General features: G+C 32.9%; 1 protein-coding gene across 1 annotated transcript; it reads right to left on the bottom strand.

Moving 5' to 3' along the window:
* Positions 1-18,855: 18,855 nt before the first annotated feature.
* On the bottom strand, positions 18,856-20,744 carry LOC143623135 (BTB/POZ domain-containing protein POB1-like). Its single transcript, XM_077094111.1, has 5 exons — positions 20,576-20,744; positions 20,252-20,316; positions 20,113-20,176; positions 19,757-20,036; positions 18,856-19,693 (listed from the first exon to the last, which is right to left on the bottom strand). The coding sequence occupies exons 1-5, from the start codon at positions 20,742-20,744 to the stop codon at positions 18,874-18,876; spliced, it is 1,398 nt and encodes a 465-aa protein (XP_076950226.1). The 3' UTR covers positions 18,856-18,873.
* Positions 20,745-23,033: the final 2,289 nt, after the last annotated feature.

Here is a 23,033-nt window from a genome sequence, read left to right as displayed (position 1 = left end):
GAGTGGCGGGACACGAAGTGATATGATGAGAGGCACCACTGTCCATCATCCATCTTTGAAGTGTTGGAGCAGCGGTAGTGGCATTAGCAACTGGATTAGAGGAGTTCTGAAAGGAGATATGATTGTCTTGCAAGAACTTAACGAGCTTTCGGCAGTCACTCGTGTCATGGCCAGGAATATTGCAAAAATTGCAAAACTGATTGGTGTGAGTGCCATACGAAGCCGACATGTTTCGGTTAGACAGATAGGACTTTTGGGATGAAACATTTGAGTGGTTACGGTTGTTGCGATGTGGAGGGTCAGATCTGAATGAGGCCCGACTCTGCTGACGCTGGGTCGCATTGGCAGTGGCAAGAAGAGTAGTACCAGATTCAACTTCCTTCAGAGATCTTTCAATGTCCACAAGTTTGTCAAAGAGCTCCGGGTAGGAAATTGGTTGTTTTCGTACCTTAAGAGCAGCAGTGATGGGGTTATATTCTTCACCAAGTTGGCTAAGAATGTGAACCATTAAATCTTCTTCATGAACCGGGCTTTGAACAAGAGCCAACTCATCCGCAATAGACCGCATCTTGTTCAAGAACTTGGAGATTGGTCTAGTCCCTTTAGGGTTCTTTGCGAGTTTGGACTTTAACGAAATGATTCGAGAGCGTGATTTGCTCGCGAAACTAGAGGTAAGGCGCTCCCAAGCCTCTGTTGCAGTGGAGGCAGAGGCGATAATTGGTTGGATTTCAACAGAACAAGAGCCGAGGAGAGCGCTGAAGATAACCTGATCTTGATGAAACCAGGTTGTATAGGCTGGATTGGTTTTGACGGTCTGGTTGTCCGTAATGGTTTTGGCCGGAGCCGAAGCGCCGGTAAGAAAATCGTCCAGGCCTAAGCCGATTAAGGTGGACTGAACATGGCGTCTCCAAATAGCAAAGTTTTGATGGGTTAGTTTGACGGTTAAGTGAGTGGAGGCGGTGAGAGTAATGAGGGTGGTGGAAGAAGCCATGGATGGAAAACAAAAAGAAGAAGTGGTGGATCAGTTTGTACTCGTTAGAGCTTGTAGGCTCTGATTACCATGTAAAGAGAGTCTTTTGATATTAATTTACATTCATGAATACATGGTACATACGATACATATAGCAACAAGTGCATAGTTACAGGCAATATTATAGGAATTAAGTTGGAAAGCTCAACAACCATTGACTAACATAATCCTCTAGAATATTCTCACTATTTTGAATTTAAACAAAAATAATGTACGGGAATATTATTTTATGTTATGGTATTAATACGCACCACCCGTTGAGGTATTCGTGATTGACGTGCCCGCGCCACTAACTTGCGCCCCCGTTCACCTTACGTTATTCGGTCTAAGTGTGTTTGCCTGTTAACTTGGACTTGTGACACTTTTGAACGTTAGCTTTGATTTGATAACTAGTTCACATTAACCAATAGGGTTATTTAAAGGTTTTATATCCTGATTCTCCCAAGTTAAAAATAAACACAATAAATACTTACTCGTACATACTTCAGATTTTGCATACATGATACATCACTAAGTCCTATTATGATAACTATAAAAGGACCTGTATTTCATATGATGATACTTGAAATGGTTTCTCCATTTATATTTGACGTGTGGGTAAAAATATGTGTATTATTAAGTGTGCAAATTCGTGTGTTTTGATTAGTTATATATTGTAAACACGATTACTTTGAGTGCGTTTGCGGTTACAGGTGTGTGGAGCTTAACTGAGCTTAAAGAAGCTAACTTGGATCATTCATTATGGAGTGGAAATGAAATTAATGATCTATGAGATGATAGAGAATTGAAATACGAAGACGTGGCCGCAAACGGGGAGGCAAACGAAGTTGAAATGAAGATTTTATGAAGAAAACAATGTTTTGGCCTAGCAGTGACCGTAAAGCAGAGTTCAATAACCGTAAGCTACGGTCTGACCGTAAGCTACGGTGGCCAGACTGTAGCTTACGGTCTGGTTTGACGGAAAAAGGGATTTTGGGTGATTTTCTTCTATATTTAAAGCCCTAAAACCCTAAAGTCGGAGGTATTAAATAATTATCAAGTGTGGGACTTCTTGGAGGCGATATTGCACCATCACAACACACTCTAATCACTCAATTGATCCATGAAATCATTCCTCAACACAATCATCAAGAGCATGAAGATCAATATGCAAGGCTAAAGACTTCATAACCATCTCCGGGTGTAGGGTTGAGTTGCATATTAGATTTTGACATTCTATACTTCAACTTAGGATTTGTAATTGATCAATCATTCGGTTGATCAATTCTTTGTGTTTGCTTTTGTGCTTAAACGGTTTTTATTAATTGATTACTTAATCTTTGCCAATTGATTTGCGGTCATCAACAATTAGGATTAAGTTCTTTTGTCATTGACCCGTTTATTGTTAACCATATTACTGAGTTTGTGTTTCAACAAGTAAAACCGATTATCAAATAGGTTTTCATTTAGCTGTGTCAATTGTTCGGATTCAGTTCTGACGATCAACACAATCAATCGTTAAGTCTTTTGGTTTACATATCTTATAAGAAACCGTCCAAAGAAGTTTATCAATTCCTTAACTTGCTGCAAAACCTGAACCCTGAAGTTTGGTTGTTTTCATATCATTGCTTACAAACTACTTTTTTAAACCGCTTGACATCGCTTGTCCATTTTAAATATTTTTATAATAAAATTTGAGTTTCACTTGCACTTTCTATTAATTCTCTGTGAATTTGACACCTTACTTGCCCTAACTAGTAAAAGTATTTTATAAATGTTTTTAATTAACCATTCAACATCTACCAATATTTCCTTGTTCATTGGAACACCTGATCAAAGTTTTGACGACGATCTCCACCCATTCACTTGGTCAACACTTACTAGATATCCACTTAAATCCTATCATTGCCATTATCCATTATTATTATTATTATTATTATTATTATTATTATTGTAGAAGGAAAAGTAGTTGAACGCTTTTATTGAAGTCCCACCATACATATCACCAAAGGCATCTCTTTCCAAAACTGTTTCTAACTAAGATTTCATATGTGGATTTACACACAATATCATCAAATATTGTAATATTATTTAACTATAAAGTTTAATGTGGATTTGCACTCAATATTTGTTTATTCTATACGCAAAATAAGAGTTATAATTAGATAAATTATAGTCCAATATTTTATAAATATTAAACTTTTAACTATATAAAGAATCTCAAATTGTTAAATAATATTACAATATCTTATATACAGAATTTGTTTTGTTTGGGGAAGAGAAAAAAATATCAAAGATGGGGAACAATTAGTACTCTACTATGACAATGTCGAACTACTCTCATATTGATGTCGGGCTCCTTCTACAACCTTGAAAATTATGGAATTGTTGCAAGTTTGCAACTGGTTGAGGCAATTAGACGATGTAATATAACCTAATGTGAAGACAAATGATGCTGTCTCAGAGATCCTGCGGGTGAAATTTTGAACTGAAAACATTTGTTTGATCAAAATAACTTGTTATGTCCATTCGGCCAGTTCTACGCCTGCTAGTATATCAAAACAATTCCACAATTCTTGCACCTCCATGGGCTTTGAAGGGTCTCTTGTCCATTAATAATATAAAAAGAACAAAGTTAAATGAAATTGTTTCGTTGTAAATTCTATATAAATTGGGATCTTATAATTTTTGTTTTAAGTTGATTATACAATCTTTAACTAGCAATTTTTTATGTTCACAAGTACCATGTGATCTGAACGTTAGACGGTTAAATACGACTCTTTTGCATGTTCTCTACTTATTTTTTTAAGGATCTTATTAGTAAAATAAAATAGCATATGTTCTTAAAATATATAAAAAAATGTAACCTTCTTATATAACTTCAATAGTACATTTATTCGTGTTTTAGTTTATATTGTTTTGAGACATTATTTATTTTATATTGTTTTTAATTATCATTTTATTATATTAGTATTACTATATGTGTAAGTTCCTACGTTAGACAACTCGTGATACACGCAGGTAGACAGACCGGCATATATTATTGCACAGAACATTTTTTGAACTTTTTTTTTAAGTGGTCGTGTCTTTTTTTCCCAATAACCACAATATTAAAGTTAAAGAAGACCGGTTATTATTTTAATAATCTGAAAATCAAGTAACGATTCAATGTTTGGAACCCTCATCACTATCTAGTGCCATGCGTTGTGTAAATGCAACTTTTGATTCATCTTTTTACAAACGATTATGATATTTAGTGTTAAATAAAATAATTAACTTTTTAGTCAAAGTATATACAGATGACACGTGGTGGTTGGTACCATACTTATTAGGAATATTCAATGTACATGCCTTTTCAAACACGATCTCAAACGAGTTGTTGAATGAATTGCTAGTCATCTCTCGGTTTAAGTGGATTTCGTGGATGTCAAGGAATGTAGCTTGTGCATGTGTCAATATATGTGAATTGAATTACCTTCTACTCAAGTAGACTAAGGCTGTTTGACAATCTTGTGTTGAGCCACTAACATGTTCAATTGAATAAGAGCTAGTTTTTGAACTTGTCATCATGTTTTTAAATCTTACCCATTAAGAGTTAACTATTAAGAGGTGTCTTTTAAATGAACCAAAGATATTATATTCTGCCTCTGACTGAATCAAAGGTAGCTCCTAGCGGAATCATTAAGAGGCTACCGGTGATTTCAAATAGAGTCTTAGATATATGTGTCATGTATGCTTCAATAGTAATACCGGTTGATAAAGTCCTTGCAGTCTAGTTCCACCTTAAGAATTAGCATCGAAATAGTGAAACTAGCGGAAGGAGAGTTTTCTTGTGATAACTCGCCCATATATATTAACGTACAAAGGATTAAACATAGGTTACATGATTATTTTTATAATTAGTTGCGTGATAGTTCGTTGTGTGATTATTTTACATGTTGTGTAATTAGTCATATATGTTGCGTGTTATTTTACTTTATGCATAATTATGACGCATAAGATCTTTGTATGTTATGTACATTAAACATCTTGTTAGGGAATTTATGCGAACGAGTATCTTTGGATGTTTGAGTGTCATATAAACATTATTAGATCAAAATTATTTGTGGTTCCTTAATATTTTGACTTGATGAAACTCAGATTAATTTGAGCAAAACTTAAATACGATATTTATGAGAGGATGATGAACTAGAGATAACTTCGTATGATCAGGAAACCGTTATTAGGGTTGGGATTTTTATAACTAACTTTGGCAGTTATCATGTATTTTAAAATTTAAAATACATTAGATACGCTCCATTTAGACACCAAGATATTATATACGCAATTTAATAAAATTAGATTTTTAATACGTTTTTATAAAGCAACTAGTTTTTATCCCCGTATTACGGGGTTATTTTATATTATTTGTTTTCAATATTTATTTATTTTTTGAATTTCTTTTTTATTATGTGAAAGTTAATAATATACTTATGGTTTGATTATAAATTTTTCACAAATAAATGAGATGTTATAACCCTGTTTAAAAGCTATATGTGTTTGATGAGACCCAAGACCCGTTTATGTTTTTTACTATAAAATTATAAATAATATATATATTTTTTTAAATAAATCATATATTAATTTTTAGTAGATCATTACTTTATAGAATTTTTATATCAAATATTTGGTGATATTAGTTTTTAACTTAATGAGATGTTATAACGTACGTTTAAGAAATATCTGGGTTTGATGCGATGCAACTCATCCCCCTGAATTCGGGTAAAATGCATGAGAAATCTCCATTTAAAAATCAAACAAATCTAGTGACTTCAGAAAAAGAGGAGCGACTACATCGCGACACGTAGAATTTTATTGGTTTCGTTTATATATATTATAGATGAATCTCCGATTATACTAAAATCACTAACCCATCCTTTATACAATCACCTGAATTGGTTAATTCGGATACTTCGTTTTAAGTTTTCAACGGTCTGAATGATGAATTGAAGTAAGAAAAGAGTGATAACTAAACAAAACCGTGATTAGTTATTCGCACTTAAAAAAGACGCACTACAATCTATAATGGAAGACTTCCAAGACCCATGAAGGTGTCAAGTTGTAGTCAAATGATTCAATCTAATATTTGATAACACCAACATCATATAAGTAAATATTGTGTTAGTGGATATCTACCAAGAACTATCCTCGGCTCCTTTATTATCCCTTGCATCGTCATCTCATAGGTCATATGTATTTAAACATTGTGTGGTATGTCGACAAAGAAAACATGTGTCAGGCTGTCAGCCTACAATTCATGGTGACCGACAAAAAAATAAAAATGGCTAAAACATTGTATAGAAAATATTTAATAAATATTCCAAGTAATAAAATCATGAGAACTTTTATCGTATCTATCATTAAAACTTTATTTAATAATCTTATGAAAAAAATTGTATAGAAAAAAAAAATCAAAAACATATCTTTTACTATAGTAAAGATGCAATAAACTCAATTGATATATTTTATTTAAGACTCTCGTAAGTGGAGTAGAAATAAAATAACCATTCAAACTGAAATGAAAAAAAAATTGTATCTATGTAAGAAGCGCATACGAATATACGATTCCAGCAACAAAATTTCCCATAATAAACGTAAATTGTAAGAAAATGATATCGGCAAAAGGCACGGCGACAAAAGCGTTTCTATCATGCCCATCATACTCAACTTCTCATACACTCGTACTTGTTCGATCTTATTTCGTAAAAACTTTTCTAGTTTTAATTCATAATCAAGAGGTTATAAATGTTGATTGATGAAAAAGGAAAAATGTAAGAGCCAACTATCTATTACCGTAAAATGAATAATCTAGCCCTCGAACAATGTTAATGACATATGTGTCGATAAAGTGTCAAATACGTTGTTAATAAACTAAACAATAAATAGTTATGTGTAATAAGTGATGAACAATACGGAACCAGAAGCTTTTAATTATGAATTCATTCTTATATATACCCGAGTAAAACTAAAGTACTCGAACTCATGTGGTATTCTAACCTGTTTTCTTTGTCATGTAATTTTCTTCTATAATTATTTTAATATTAAGAGAAAAGTTAAGATAAAATAAGTATCACATTAGTGATAAGCAATTAAGCATACCCACTTAATGCGGCCCCTAGCAAAGGGGAAAAGATAAAAGCCGGAAAGTGCAGATTGGACCCATGTAAGATCGTTACTTTCTGTTTTTTTCCATCTTTTTCTTTGCTTTTAAAAGTAAAAGAAAGGTAATTTATTTCTATATTTTAGTCTATGTGGTTAACAAAAAGTTAATGACAACAATTCCATGTATATTGCAAATCAAAGTGTTTTTTAATCCATTCCCATCATATTAATTAATGTATGTGAAACCAAATAACAACTAGAGTAATATTTGGAAACGATATTTTTTTAAAATGATAACTTAAACACGTTTAACTATACTTGTAAATTAGAACATGACTTGAGTTCTTACCGGTTAAAAAGACAACTTTGTTTAATAAGTCCGTACCTCCAATGAGCCTTAGATAGGAAAGAATATTTACTAGTTACTATCAATTTATTGATGATTTAAATTACGCAACCAGTTATAATTAGTTACGTGATGAGTTTTTCATCAAATATAAAATTAAATGTTATGAAAGAGTATATGAATACTTTGTCTCATTCGATAGTGTCCATGTACGATGTGCGCTACATATAGTCGTTACTTTAGCATTTTTCTTTAAAATTGACGAGGAATATACTTATTTTTTTGAAACTTATTATGTTGACAATCTCTTTTGTTATGAGCAATTTTAATCTATTAACAAAGGGACATCTTATGATAATGTGTGTCTCTTTTATTTAAAATGTGAATGATTCAAATCTTTCAAGGTGCGGATATATATGGTTAATAGGAGTAGATTAGGATTAGAACTCGTTCTAAAAAAGGTTGAGGGTACGTGACTACGTGGTTTATTTATGTATTGAACTATTTTGGTTAGTTATTTTTTTTTCTCATGGTTTCTTATTAACTTAGGGGTTATTCAAGGATGCCAGACCTTAGAGCAACTGGTACGGTTATTGCTTAGTGATCTTGAGGCCATGGGTTCAAACCATGAGAGTTAACATCTCTTACGCAAAGTATAGGGTAATCTGCATGCAATAAATTGCAAAGCATTCATGGCCATCTCTGGATCCTAGGCAAGTGCGAGAACTAACTCAAACACCGAGTACACCTTATAGTGGTTAGACATGGTTACCCCATCTCACCCTACTTATTTATTCTAATAATTGAAGCATTGGATGTATTGATGAAAAAAGCTGCTTGCCTGAGATTATTTTACCAGATAATGACTCTCAATAATGGACCTACCTTATCTTATCTTTTCTCGCTGATTATTTTGTTGGTGAATGCTCTCTAGCTAACTCTCAAATCTTTTGACTATTTCAATTCGTTGTTTCTATTTAACACCCGACTTAAAGGGAAGTAATTCTAAAAGTTGCATGTGGTCACGTGTAGACTTGTCTAGCAGTCTAGCCTAGCAGAAGGTGAGCCTTTTCCATTGTCAATCTGGCAAACTCTCGTTCGTCTACCTAGGTCTTACTGTTGGGGCGAATATGAAACATATAAGAATTTGAAGCAAGTTACTAAAACGTTTGAATCCAAGCTCTCCACTTGGAAAGCCAATATATTATCTTTTGGTGGTCGAATAAGTCTCATCAAATTAGTGTCAACCTAGCCCCATTGGATATTTTTCTCTATTTTCAAGACTCCTATCCATATAATTAACACACTGAAAATCATTTAGAGGTGATTCCTATTAAGAGGGAATGGTAAGACAAAGGATATCCATTAAACCAATTGAAACTCATTCATGGTATCTTAAAAACACGGTGATTTGGTTATATGAATCCTTCAAGCACCAAATCTTGCACTCTTATCCAAATAGTGGTGAAAGACTTAAAAATGAATTACATGAATTGTAGTATAAAATGTTGGCCATCCATTATAACACAAGAATAGTTCACTACCCTCTTAAATCTAACTTATTGAAGTGTGGAAAAATATATGTTCAATCGATTATGACATGGAAAGATTGTCGATATTCCTAGTCCATCTCATTACACCTGACTTTGCCACCTTCTCAAGTCGACATTCTATTGAGGAATTTTTGCTTCTTCACCATAATCCGAAATTTGTATGAAGTAACTTTGTTCCTATTAGAATTAACTTTTTTGCATGATGGACACAAGGGTGGACCCACATAGAGAGGGCGGAGGTCCCTGAAACCCAATCTTTTTTTTTTTTAAGAATTTAGTAGATATGGTATATTAAATGTAATTATTTAACATCGTTATTAAAAACTTTTAATGTAACTTAATTTTTTATTTTAACGTTGTTAAATTATTTACCACTTTTCTTTTTAAGCGTTTATAAAGCTAGGATGCTATCTTGGTTAAATGAGGCTAAATGTAAATTTCAATCATAACCCAAAGAAAACACAAACTATTGCAAATACAAATCATATACTCTTGTTACATTTAATTCAAGTTCGGCGGTCAATTCTAATAGCGTAACGACTTTTGCTTATACACAACTCTAGTTGATCGTCGTGTTATGAAAGGTGACACAAAATTTGTTTTAAACGAACTGTACTTTCGAACAAGGGTCTTAATCGCCATGTTCCTTAATTTTATTCCCGTTCTCTATTTCTTTTAAGACCGTAACTAATATTGTAACCTTCCCCGTTCTAGTTTATAGTTTTCTTTCAGTATTGTATTTTGTTTTAAAGCGTCTTATATTATTTACACAATTTAAAGATGCACAAAATTAATAAAATAATCGTAGTTATTTTATAATCTCATGCAAAAATAACATAAACGTGATTAAATATTCAAACTTGTTATTATCCCAATCTCTTTCATGGTGTTTGAAAATATAAATGTCAAAAGGCAAGTAATAAATTAATAATTAACCATCCATTATTATTTCTTTGTGTTGCAACTTGCTAAATGCTAGCACATCACATGAATTAATTTCTAACAGAAATTGACCCAAGATACTATTTGGGATAAGTGACGCCACTACAGTCTACATTCATGGTTTCAACTATATTGGATATATAGGTGACCACACGACATGTGCTAGTTAGTGACTTAGTGTACCGACTATATTGCGGCCGCCGAGTATTATGATTTGTGACTGTCGGGAGAATATGAAGCTTACACTAACGTTGTTTCATTATCCACCTCATACTTTGGTCGACTCTATTTTTATTTATTTATTATTACAAAATATAAACGATTTCAACATCATTTCATAATTAAGAGATATATTTATCTGAAAAAGTTTGCTTAATTTTTCCAGAATTAAAGAGAAAAAATATATATACTAATGTATTAATGCACAATATTTAAGTATGAAAATGCATTTAGTAACTCTATTCTCGCGTTAAACACGTTACATATTTAAAAGTTACCGAGCATATTGACAGGCATGCCCTTCTTCGAGAATTCTTTAAAATTTCAGGTATCCGGGTGAGTAAAAAAATGGCCCATATATCTCATTTTTAATTATGTGATAAATATACGCCAATTTCACAATTTTGGTTGCATTTTCAAGGCACAATACAAACCAAATGAAAAATAAATTAATAATAAACAAAATGACGCATATAAAACGTAAAGTATAAGTTTTTTTATATATAAAAAAGAACATAAAAGTTGAACCATAACCTATGGTTCTATAGACATTTGAATTTGATTTCTTTATGGTAAAAGTTTTGTGCCAAAAGTCTTATTATCAAATTTGATAGGTCAAAACGTAATTATGTAATTTGAAAAAGGCAAAAGTATCATTACCAAAGGTGAGAGCCAAAAAGTAAATACTTAAAGCTACATTTTTTTTGAATGACTAATAAACAAAAGTGCCTAGGTATTATGTACGACTGACCTATTGGCAAAAGGCCACCACCAGCTGGCCTAACCTAGTCGCACGAAGCCCTTAAGCACCTCCAAGTTACCTCCAGTTCAGGGGAAAACCCATCCGCTCGAAGGCCTACCAGTGGTAAAACTCGGACGCCCTCATGATCAAACTAGATATCACAAAAGTCCTTGTCTTTTTTTATTGAGTCACTCACTCCCTCTAAAGTGTTGTTAGTGAAGTTTGAACTTATGTCTCAATTGAGAAACTCAAGTTTCTTACAGCTGCATCACATTGAAAAGGATGTATGATAAAAGTCTTATAATCTTCTGTTACGTATGTAAAACTATAATTGAGAGGCCATAAATTGTATATGAGAAACTTTTATAATTTTATGATAAAAGTTTAATGAAACAAAGTTTATTTGAAAAACATTAGGGATGGCAAAAATCCCCGAATCCGACGGGGAAACCCGAAAACCGGCTTATTTCGGGTCGGGTCGGGTTTTGTTTTTTCGGTTTTGGGTCGGGTTTCGGAGATTGTTTCGGGGATTGTTTCGGGTTCGGGTTCGGGTTTGGGTTCAGGTACCCCCGCCCCGATATAATATATAAATATAAATATAAATAATATATATATATATATATATTAAAAACCTAAACCTACTGTAGGTTTACAATCTCAATCTGCTTAATTAGGTCTTTCATCCAGACTACCACCGCAGCCACACAATCGCCGTCTGCAGACTGCACCACCATCACCTAACAAGGAAAGCCTAACAAGGAAGGAAAGTGACTGATTAGGTTACCTACATCCAGACTCCGCCACCGCCAGTCCGCCCCCGATTCACTCAATCGCCGTCTGCACCACCATCACCATCCACTCAATCGCCGTCTGCACCACCGGACCACCCTCCTCCTCCTCGTTCTCATCCTACCACCTGTAAGATCCCTAATTCTCTTATTATTATTATTATTATTATTATTATTATTATTATTTCACCTGTTTTCACTCCAACTTATGTTAACGTAAATATTATTTCACCAGTTTCCAATCCAAATCTATTTCAATAGTCAAATATGCAAACCGTTTAGATAAACACATGCTAACCATATACAATCAACGTCTCAAATTGATTATGAATGGTGATTTTGGGAATTTTCAGCCCGTTGACCCGTTTGGCTTTTTTGTTAACATTTGGCAGTTTACCTGTTTGAGCCGGCAGAGATAAAACACAACCCGAATCGACCCATTAATATGTAAAAGGGTCAAACTTGCCACCTCTAAGTCAAGAATCATAAAGAATGATTTTAACTTGTAATACATAAAAGATGCAAGACACTGCAAGTGACAGAAATAAATAAAAGACTTACTGCACAAGTCCCTGCTATGAACTGCACCAATCCGATTGCCTTCAACTACATTTAAATAAATAAAACGGTAAACCAAAAAAATTTATACTGATATCAATCATATTATTTTTAAATTCATGCATGTTGCACTGATCATCTAAAACAGAGTTCAAAGATTTTGAACTAAAAAGTGCTTCGGGTCAAACTAAACCCAACACATAGAAAATATAATCCACGTTAGTCTAATGGCGTATAAAATGAGTATCAAGTTTGATAAATATTGGTCTGTAATTCATGGGATTATGGGGATGGCTGCGGTTTTAGATCCACGTTACAAGCTAAAATACGTAGAGTTGCTTATGCCTGCCTTATACGGTGAAGAAATGGCAAAGGAAGAGTTTAAATCTCTTGAGGATTTTGTCCGAGCTTTTTTTAAAGAATATGAATCTACCAACTCACGTGGTAAAAACTACTATGAAGGTATAATCATATTAATATTTAATGAGTATAAATATAAATTGCTAATATTTGATTTATCTTGATTCACATTAATTTATAGGTGGTGGTTCTAGTTCATCTTTATTCAGTTCGGGGTTGTCAGAGTGTTCTTCTGGTGGATTCCAAAAATTCCTATCTGACATTAAATCCAAAGCTAAGGTGAATGATGACTTGAATGATATGGCAGAGTTAGATAACTACTTGAAAGAAAATCTTTTGCCTGATGAAGTAGAACTGGATTTGTTGCTTTGGTGGAAGACAAATGGAGGTAAGTATCCGACACTTCAAAGGATGTCAAAAGATGTATTGGCAATTCCAGTTTCCACCGTTGCCTCTGAATCTGCGTTCAGTACAAGTGGAAGATTAATAAGTCCTCACCGAAGTCGACTTCACCCAAAAACTTTGGAGGCTTTAATGTGTGCTCAAAGTTGGTTGTTGAATGAGATTCGAGGTAACGCTATATTGAATATTACATTATTACTCATGTTATTTATCTTCATAATCATGAATATATGTTTATGTTATTACTATTAAATATAGAAACTTGTTCGGAAGAGACCGAGGCATATTGCCGCACCATTGAATATGAAATGGATGTGGAAGAGGTAATAATATTTATAAAATTTACTATTTTTGTAACATAGCTTTTATTCTTTTAACTTGGTTGATTTATTGATAAATATTCTTAATGTAGGTAGGTACTAAAGAAAGTGGCACGACGACTTTGGATGATTTGGTTTGATTTGGTATTTAGATTTGGTCGCAAGTTTGTAGTTTGTGTATTTGGCATGATTTTTTGGCCATGTAGACTTGGTTTTATTTCCTTTGTAATACATTGTTTCAGCTTTCATGTGTGTGATGCAGAAGTTTATTTCGATAAATGTTCAGTTATGTGATGAACCAATTTCGGGTCGGGTCGGATCGGTTTCGGGTTTTCGGGTTCGGGGACGGGGCGGGTCGGGGGGTTACAAAAAACCAAACGGGGAATCCCCGAATTAAACCCGACGGGTAATGGGGCGGGTACGGGGATGGTTTTTGGTTTCGGGTTCGGGTTCGGGTTAAGCAAAACCCGCCCCAAACCCGCCCCGTTGCCATTCCTAAAAAACATATATGACAAAACTCTAAAGCATTAGAAAGTTAACATTTTAATTATGATTTATCTAAAAAGTGTATTAAAAATATAAGAAAAGATCAAATAAGAAGTTTGATTATCCTAAGAAGGCTAGAAAGGAGGGTATTTTTGTCTAATACCTTAATATTGAAAAACCACTTATTTTATTTCAAAAACTCACTTAATTAAAACACACTTAATTAAAACCCATTTAAATTTTCACTTATCTCCTACAACCACCACCGCCCACCGCCACCCACATCCACCACCTTGCCGGAAAATTCTCCGGAAATTTCGTCGGAAAATAAAACACTATGAAAAAAACAATGAAAAAGACACAATGTAAAAAACACAATGAAATAAACACTATGAAAAAAACACAATGAAAAACACAATTAAATTACACAATGTAAAAAACACTATGAAAAAATAATACACACTTGTATAATACAATTTTGTAAAACACAATTTTGATAAAACACACTTTGTAAAAAACCCACGAAATTTTTTTTTATTTTTATATAGCAATATGGTACTCATATAAAAGATAAAAAAACACTCGTTATTATGGTGAAATTGTTTTGAAAAAAAATATCGTATAAAAAAGTTATGAGCGTTTTAAAATGATGGGGGTATTTGACATGTGTCTTGCATGTGGAGAGAGAAAGTCAACAAATGTGTTATCCCTATTATGCCCTTACCCTTGTTTTACACTTTATGATTTTTCTAATCTAATCTCAACCATTCAGTTTTTAAATGAATGGACAAGATTATTTCTATCTTTATTAGAAAAACTAATCTTCTTATTATAATCCAACCCTTAAAAATATTTCTTATATATTTCGATTTATCTAGAACTCTGGAAGAATAACAAGGTATATCAATAGAAACAAAAATAAGTTGTAAAAGGAAGTTGGATTTAGAAAAGCAAAAGATGTAACGCATATAAGCCAAACGAGCCAAATAGACAAGTTGGATTTAACATAATTTTATTTTTGTTATCAAACGAGCCAAATAGGCAAGTCTTGCATCATTCTAAAGATAAACGCAAGTAGATGTAGTTAAATCAGACAAAACATTGTTGTCTTTAAAACGTTTTGTTGTGAAAAAATAAGTGATAAATATATTACTTTTTATATAATTAAAATAAAAAACAACAACATGAATTGAAAGTTGAAACACATTTAATCCCGTTAAAATAAACAGACTAATTTAATCGGTCTATCAAAACTTTTTGAAGTTAACAAATAACCCATAGAGTTATTTTTTTAGTCGAATACTTAAAATCCACCTCGAGTTCTCGACCATCTACTAAACAATAATCGAACGTGTCTTTACAATTCAAAGCATGTCATGTTGTCAAAGATTCTTGAGTTGACACATGTGTATCGCACACACTCAAATGCACATATGCAGTTTAAAATAATATGTTGCATATATCAAACAAATATAATATAACTAAAATGTTAATAACAAAAACGTGATTTTATAAACAAGTGTGCGCCGGCATCATTTTTCGGATCAGGATTGTTCACTTGACATAAATCAATAATTTTGACTTTAAAAATTAAGAGTGTTAATTGTTTAAATAGGTTTAAAAACTTTGAATCGTACCGAATTTAAATAATAGATTTAAATCCGAATTTCCAACATTTGAATCGGGTCTTATCCTAACCGAATTTCGAATTTGGTTTACATTTCGAATGAGGTGTTTCAACAGGCTTTGCTCGTTGGTCATACGGGTCAGGGGGGTGGCCCTTTGTGGGGCCTAACGAGCAACGCCTCATGCATGGGTCGTGTATATTAGCATTAATAACAAACAATTGCTAAAAAATGGTATTTGAAAGTTAGTGCCGTTTGGTAGTAAACCAAAGGTTGGTAGTGACTTTGAAGTTCGATGGTGAAACTGAAGGTCAATAGTGACTTTGGAACTTCGGTAATCTCTAGGTATCATAATTGTATTATTAACATTGCGACGTTTCACACAATCTATGTGTTAGTTCGACGCCTTTATAAGAAAATTACTTGGCCTAACTTATATAATCAAGTTTATTTGAGTTCCACAAATCATGACTTTTCATGGGTTCAAATGCTTCGTGTTGAACTTCATAACTTAGTTGTCAAGTTGGACTTAATAACCTAGCATTATGGTTTCATGAATTACCGGATACAAACTACATGATGTGATACAACTGTATTAGTGATTATGAGCTTCTCCCATATAGACTCGTCTTCCTATATGTACCACAATACGGTCCATACCATATCATACGTAACGTATCATGTCTAGCTTCCTTGAATTCTATAGTACTTTCAATCATTTCTTTGCCACGCTTTTGTTTCTTTGGATATCTTCTAACTCTTCTAAAACACTAAGAAACTTGCTAATTCACAATTGAAGCGACTAAGTACCACATAATTCAACTTATGAATAAAACCCATTAAACTCGGGACATTGTGTTATAATTATATGTGTAATGTGAAACACATAATATATAGGCTGTTAGGGGTAGATCAAAGGATGTTGGCCATATCTATACATAGGGGAAGACATATCATACAAGTAAGGCATTGCTACCTCTTGTAGAAAGGAGTTTGAACCGTTACACATTAAAAGGTGAAAAATCAAAATAAGTTGATAGATATATGATATATGAGCATTTAAGTGTGTCTAAGTTTGGCCACTAGTATAATTTGTTTTATGACCAAAAGAAAAAACATAACAAATTAACAATCTATGTAATTAGTGATTACTTTTGATCGACTCATTGTATGTTTCTTTTAGTTAACCTACATGAATCTAACATTACTCCATGCTCCTTTTGTTCATTTTGCAATCATGTATGTGCTAGATTGTTAAGGTTTGAGAAAATAACGATTTAGGTTATCTTTTCCCGTAATATTTGTGTTTTTATGTAAAAAAGGTTCCTTATTCGAATAAGTCAAATAAACTCAAATTTGATTCAGATTTGAAAATCTTATTCGAATAAGTCCATTCAAACTTTTATTCAAGTTCAAATTGAATTCGGCTTCGAATACAATTTTCAGATCTTCATCACTAAATAACCCGATTCAAAACTCACAAAGCTACGACTGTGAACCCTCAAAAGTCAAAACTAACAAAAACACTCCCCTTTACTCACATAAGCTAGTTTGAGGGCACTATTTCACAAAACGACTCTATCTTCTCTCTTTTCTTCACGTCATGCGCTTTTACTGGAACACCGTAGAAGCTCTAATCCGAATGAAAGGATAATGTGGTTGTCCAGCTCAAGCCTTTTGACACTCAAACATCAAACATCAACTAGTGCACCCAGTCTTCAGCTACAGGACCCGGACCATCTTCTAAGGAAATGGTGGACCATACTTATGACCCACTTTTGCCATTTTGATTTTTGAGGTTTAGAATTTCTTAGTTTTTACCTTATAAAGCATCTTTACACAATTCACATTATACATTGTTTAAATGAACATTTTATATATTACGTTTCATTAGTACCGTAAACGAACCAAACAAACATGAATAAGGGCTTATTTTTGAACATGCATTTAACTTAAAACGATTACGAACACTAAATATTTGTGTTCATGTTTGTTAATTTAATAAATGAAAATGTTCGTGTGCGTTTATGTTCGTTCTTCTAAAATCTAAATAAACGTTCATGAACATAATTGAACAAAGATAAACCAACATAAATAAACACACTTAAATGAATACAAACTAACAAATAAAAAAACATTAAATAGATGATTCATCAAAAGTTTTATAAAAAATGAACATAAGCGAACATTAATGAATGAACATAAACGAACGTTCACGGACAAACACAACACAGATTTAAATGAACAAGAACTTTTTGTTCGTGTTCGTTCGTTTAATAAACAAACGAACATAAACGAACTTCCCACCGAATGGTTCACGAAACGTTCGGTGGTTAGTATACTGGCCTAAGTTTCATAATATAATTAACAAAACTAAAAACTTAGTACTTTGGATCCTAGAAGTTCCATTTATTAACATTTTATAAATCTTCATTGGCATAATTTCTAGCAAACCTAAAAATAAAATATTTTTTCATAGCAATCATATGAAAGAAGTGGAATTTGTAATAGTATATTTGTATTGCCAGGAAGAGTCTAAACCAAATAAGCCCAATAAAAGAGGCCCAGGACATAAGAAAACCCAAGGTGTGCAGGGCTGAACTGGCCACTCATTGTCTCATTGGGTGTGTTCTTCGTGATCTGGGCCTACTAAGCCCAGTGGTCTCACTAATCACTATTACGTAAAGCAACTAAATAAATGGTTTTCGTTTTCTTTTCTTTTTCCTTTTTTTTGTTACCGTTTTTCAGGAATACATGCTTTTCAAAGTTAAACGCATTACATGTTCGAGAACTACCGTGTGTCGCGACAGAAAGTCAGTCAGTATAGGTTCACTGATGGTAAAAGACATATTCATGAAATATATAACTTGAGAAATTAACAAAACATATAAGTTACTCGACCATAAAGGTAGGTCCGGTTCGGGTCTTTGGTTAGCTCAGGTCCGAATATGATGACCCTTAATTTGTTTATAAAACAAAAAATAAAAATGAGAATCTTACAAATACAATAATATTGTATAGTCTATCATAACAAAATCAATATCGTAAAGCAAGAATCATTGATTTATAAAAAGCGAAAATGATTAAATAAGAATATAAATATTTGTGACATAACTAATTTTGATGTTCTACTAAATATATACGAAATTTGATGTTTATGCATCTAATTAAATATAGTAACGCTTTGTTAAGCCATTAAGAACTATTTGTAATTTGTATAATGAAGAGAAAAGAGAGGCACTTATGTGATTACATATAACCTTTTTTATATATATTAAAAATAAATACATATATGTTTATATGGTTTATGTAGTTTTCTATTTAAAGTTTATGGTATATCATTCAAGAAGGAGATGACAACAATTTGTAATTGAAACAAAATCTAAATACCATTCAATTCCTTGTTATCCAATTCCCTTACATTAAGCTTATCAGAAAGATGAAAAACATCATCAATGAAATAAACACTATCTTTACCTATAAACAATTTCCAAGAGGTTACAAAGAAGCTATTTGCATACCTAGTTTTTTTAACTTCAAATATATAACTACCATGGCATTTTTTAACAAACTTTTCGTTAGGCTTTGACAATACTGCAAACTCATAGTCAACCGCAAAAGAAATCGACACCTTTTCCATTGTACCCAAAAGAATCCTGAAAGACCTTTCTTGGAGCGTCTTTACTGTTTCGGAACATTGGAAAGACAGGTAAAAACCTTTACCGCCTACGTTAAAGGCTTCAGAACAAACATGGCCTAATGGAAACAAACTTGCACACACGTCTCGTTTTAAATCCACATACACTACATGATATGGATAGGGTTGTTCGAATTTAACCATCTTAACGGGCTGGTACTTGTAGGCGCGTTTCACGAACCCTTGTTCATATTCATGTTGCCTTCGTGGGACCTCGGCGTTAAAAGAAATTGCTTCCGTTACTACCTCTTGGGCAAATTCAGGGTCGAATTCATTGCAAGTGAGGAGATTTGTAAGCATTCCATGTGTCATGTAAGGGAAACGAATAAACTTTGCAATGCGGGACATGAGGATTATACGATGATCTTCTCTTTCAGGGTAATGTGTCCGGGCCCATTTGATGACAAACACGTAAACATCATCTTCTGTAGCCACCTTGAGATCATCACTAGATATAATTGCCTCCACACTTTCAAGTGGCAATCTATGAATCTCATCTTGATACCTGTCATTATTAACATGTTCATTAATTATTATACATTTTGGATTTGCTCTTGTTGAAACTTACTTGGTAATGTCCTTGTAATGGACCGCATAGAATTGCTTGGCAGCAACTGTTAGGGAGCGAAGTCCTTCGGCTGTTAAAATGGTAGAAGGAAGATCAAGATAAAGTAGTACGGATTTAGGTTCCATTGGTAGATTTCTTAACAAATGACCACAGTATCTCACGCATGAAGGTACGTCAAATTTGTCAGCAATCACCAGCACATCAAGCAGAGCGGTAACGGTTGTAAATGTCAAATTATTACTATACATAAAGTTCAAGAGTTCCATAAAAGCAGCTTTCTCTGTCCATAAATCATAGAATATAAAAATTAAGATAAAAAAAACTCATAGAAACTAAATAAAGAAATGACTACATGCCTGATGCATTGATTCGCAAGGTTACATCTCGTTCTTCTGATTCTTTCATTCCGTTTGTAAAGAGCTGCATGAAAACTATCAAACAACAAACGAAACAAATTTCGAGTAAACAAAAATCAATATTCGAAAATCAAATCACCTTGTAGAAAAATGGACTTCTTGCAGCCAAAATTGGGGAGCTAATATGCATGTCTTCAACTATTACTGCAAATTATAAATCATAGAATATATTGTCATATTCCGGTCCTCCAGATACAGTATTTAAAAAAATATTTTTTTAATTACTCTATCTCGAAGACAAGTTGTCAAGATATAGCATTTACGAAAAAATAACTTTTTTAAGTACCCTAGGACATGTCGTCGAGATAGGGTGTCCCTGTATATACCAATGACGTACACCAAGTATCTTGACAACTTGTCGAGAAAGGCTTTATTGACGACAAAGTGGATGATCGAAATATACCTGATGGTGACAGTGTAGAGTCCATCGGCTCTGAATAGATAGCGATGTGAAGAACACGATCGGAGAATTTGCTATTGTTGAACGCAAAACTAAAGTCTCCATGATCACAACCATCTTCATGAGGAAAGTCATAGTCCATGACCATAGTTCTCGGATCAAACATATCCATATTCGAATCTGGTAAAAGAGTTTGAGGAATTTGAAAAGCCTAATGTCCCAGGAAGATGGTGATGAAATTATAAGCACGCTATATAAGATCATAAGTTTTGAATGATAAATAAATATAAATATACTAGTTTGATCTTCCCATATTACGGGAGTTTATTTAAAGTTTAGTTTTAAATCGTTTTGCTATTTTTATGATAATTTATTTTATTTTTAACGTAGTTTAGTTTTAATTTAATACATATATATTAGTTTGTTATTATATTTTTTAGCGTTTGAGTTTTTTCAATTGAGATGCGTGGGTTTTTTAGATTTTTAATGAACAAACATAAACGAACACGAGCATGTTGATTTTTTTAAATGAACAAACATGAACACAAATATTTGTCTAATGAAAAAGGGGATATAAATGTAGTTGACAATGGTGGGTAGTATCGGAAGTTAACCGGCGATGAAGATGATAGACCAGCAACAGAGAACATGTAAAGGAGATAAATTAAATTAAGGTTTAATGATAGTGTTTACCAATAAATGAGATCTTATAACCCATTTGAAGGGGTTATTTCACAAATAAATGAGATGTTATAACCCGTTTAGGAGTTATCCGGGTTTGGTGAGACCCATGACCCGCAAAAAATATTGTTTGATTATGAAACAGTTTCATAAATATATGAGATGTTATAACCCATTTAAAGACTATCCAGGTTTGGTAAGACCCATACCCGTGAATTCGAGTCAAATAAATGAGAAGCCTTCATTTAGAAATCAAACAATCTGATGGCTCTAGAGAATGGAGGGAATAACCTGAGAACGACACATAGGATTTCTTGGTAGACAATTTTATAGATAGTTAGATATATATCCGATGAAAAAAGGTAACAACATGCATATGTGAATTGTGATTATATCGTATTTATCTTTAATTGATATTTAAGGACAATTAATAGAGTCAACTTACGATCGATATTCAATATCAAAATTTTAAACAGAGTTTCACAATTTTATCACAACACTAGGTGTTATGGGATAATGCCTTTGTTTATGTTAGCCACATAAGCGTCAAACATCATAATATTAGGGAGGCTTTAAGGGTGGGTAATGTAGGCGTCTATATAGGCATGGTTTTTTTAGTAGAACAATTTTTTTAATATATATATATATATATATATGAGTGAGTTAACGTACAATAATAGGTTATCGTACATTAGGTACGTGAGACCCAGCACCACCCGATCCAAATTGCAATTAAAACTACACGGTGGCATAATTGTAATTAAATCAAAAGATACTTCTCGCACAACAAATCGTTATTTGCTGCAAGCTTTCAACCATAATCAAATCATCCACAAAACTAAGCATAATCAAAATCGATAAACTCATTATCGATGTAGGTTAATAATATTCAAATTGATCAAAAATTGATGTTTTAATCAATCGAGTTGATGTGTAAAATGCTTTAGAATCATCAATCGATTATGGAATTGCAGAAATAACACACTCAATCGAGCTCTGATTAGGGTTCATGTTTAAACGTTCTCCACAAAAACTATAAACGTTCTGGACTTTTTGTACAGAACTTCTAAACTTTTTGTACAGAACTTCTAAATTTTTTGTCTAGAACTTCTAAAGTAAAGAGTTTAGACCAAAATGAAGAAAAAGTTTAAACGTTCTGACAAAAAATGAACAAAAAGTTTAAACGTTTAACTAATACGTTCTGATCAAAACAACAAATTTAAACGTTCTGACCAAAACGAACACCTTTAAACGTTCAAGTTTAGATGCTCTGTACCAAAACTTTAGAAGTTCTAACAAAAGGTTTAGAAGTTCTATACAAAAAACTTTAGAAGTTCTATACAAAAACTTTATACGTTCTGTTTAAACGTATTATATGTTCTGTTTAAACGTTCAGAACAAAAATCAATTAAACTTTAAAAGTTCAGTACAAAAAGTTTATACGTTCTGTTTATACGTTTTAGGTTAATGTTAATACGTTCAATGTTAAAACCCAGAACTCAAACTCAAAATTGATAACTGAAACTTCAAATTGATGATTAATTGGATCAATTTCAAAGTTTAATTGATCAATTAGTTCATCAATTTCAATTTCAATTGATCAATTTGATAAACTAACCTGTAACAAGTCGTGAAGGAGGAAGATGGTGTACAGTGGACGGAATCATTGGATGGTGGACGGTGGACGGTGGACAGACTCGTTGAATAGTGACGGATTGTTGAATGGTCATGGTGAAGGTGGACAGAATCGATCGGAGCAGTGATGGGACGAAGACCGGCT

The sequence above is a fragment of the Bidens hawaiensis genome, unplaced genomic scaffold (assembly GCF_021521415.1).
Source record: "Bidens hawaiensis isolate Kalapana, Puna unplaced genomic scaffold, B.hawaiensis_p1.1 tig00003356_1, whole genome shotgun sequence".
In the NCBI taxonomy this organism is placed as follows: domain Eukaryota; kingdom Viridiplantae; phylum Streptophyta; class Magnoliopsida; order Asterales; family Asteraceae; genus Bidens; species Bidens hawaiensis.
Note: the sequence above shows the minus strand (reverse complement) of the source record. Positions and strands in the feature narration are given on the sequence as shown.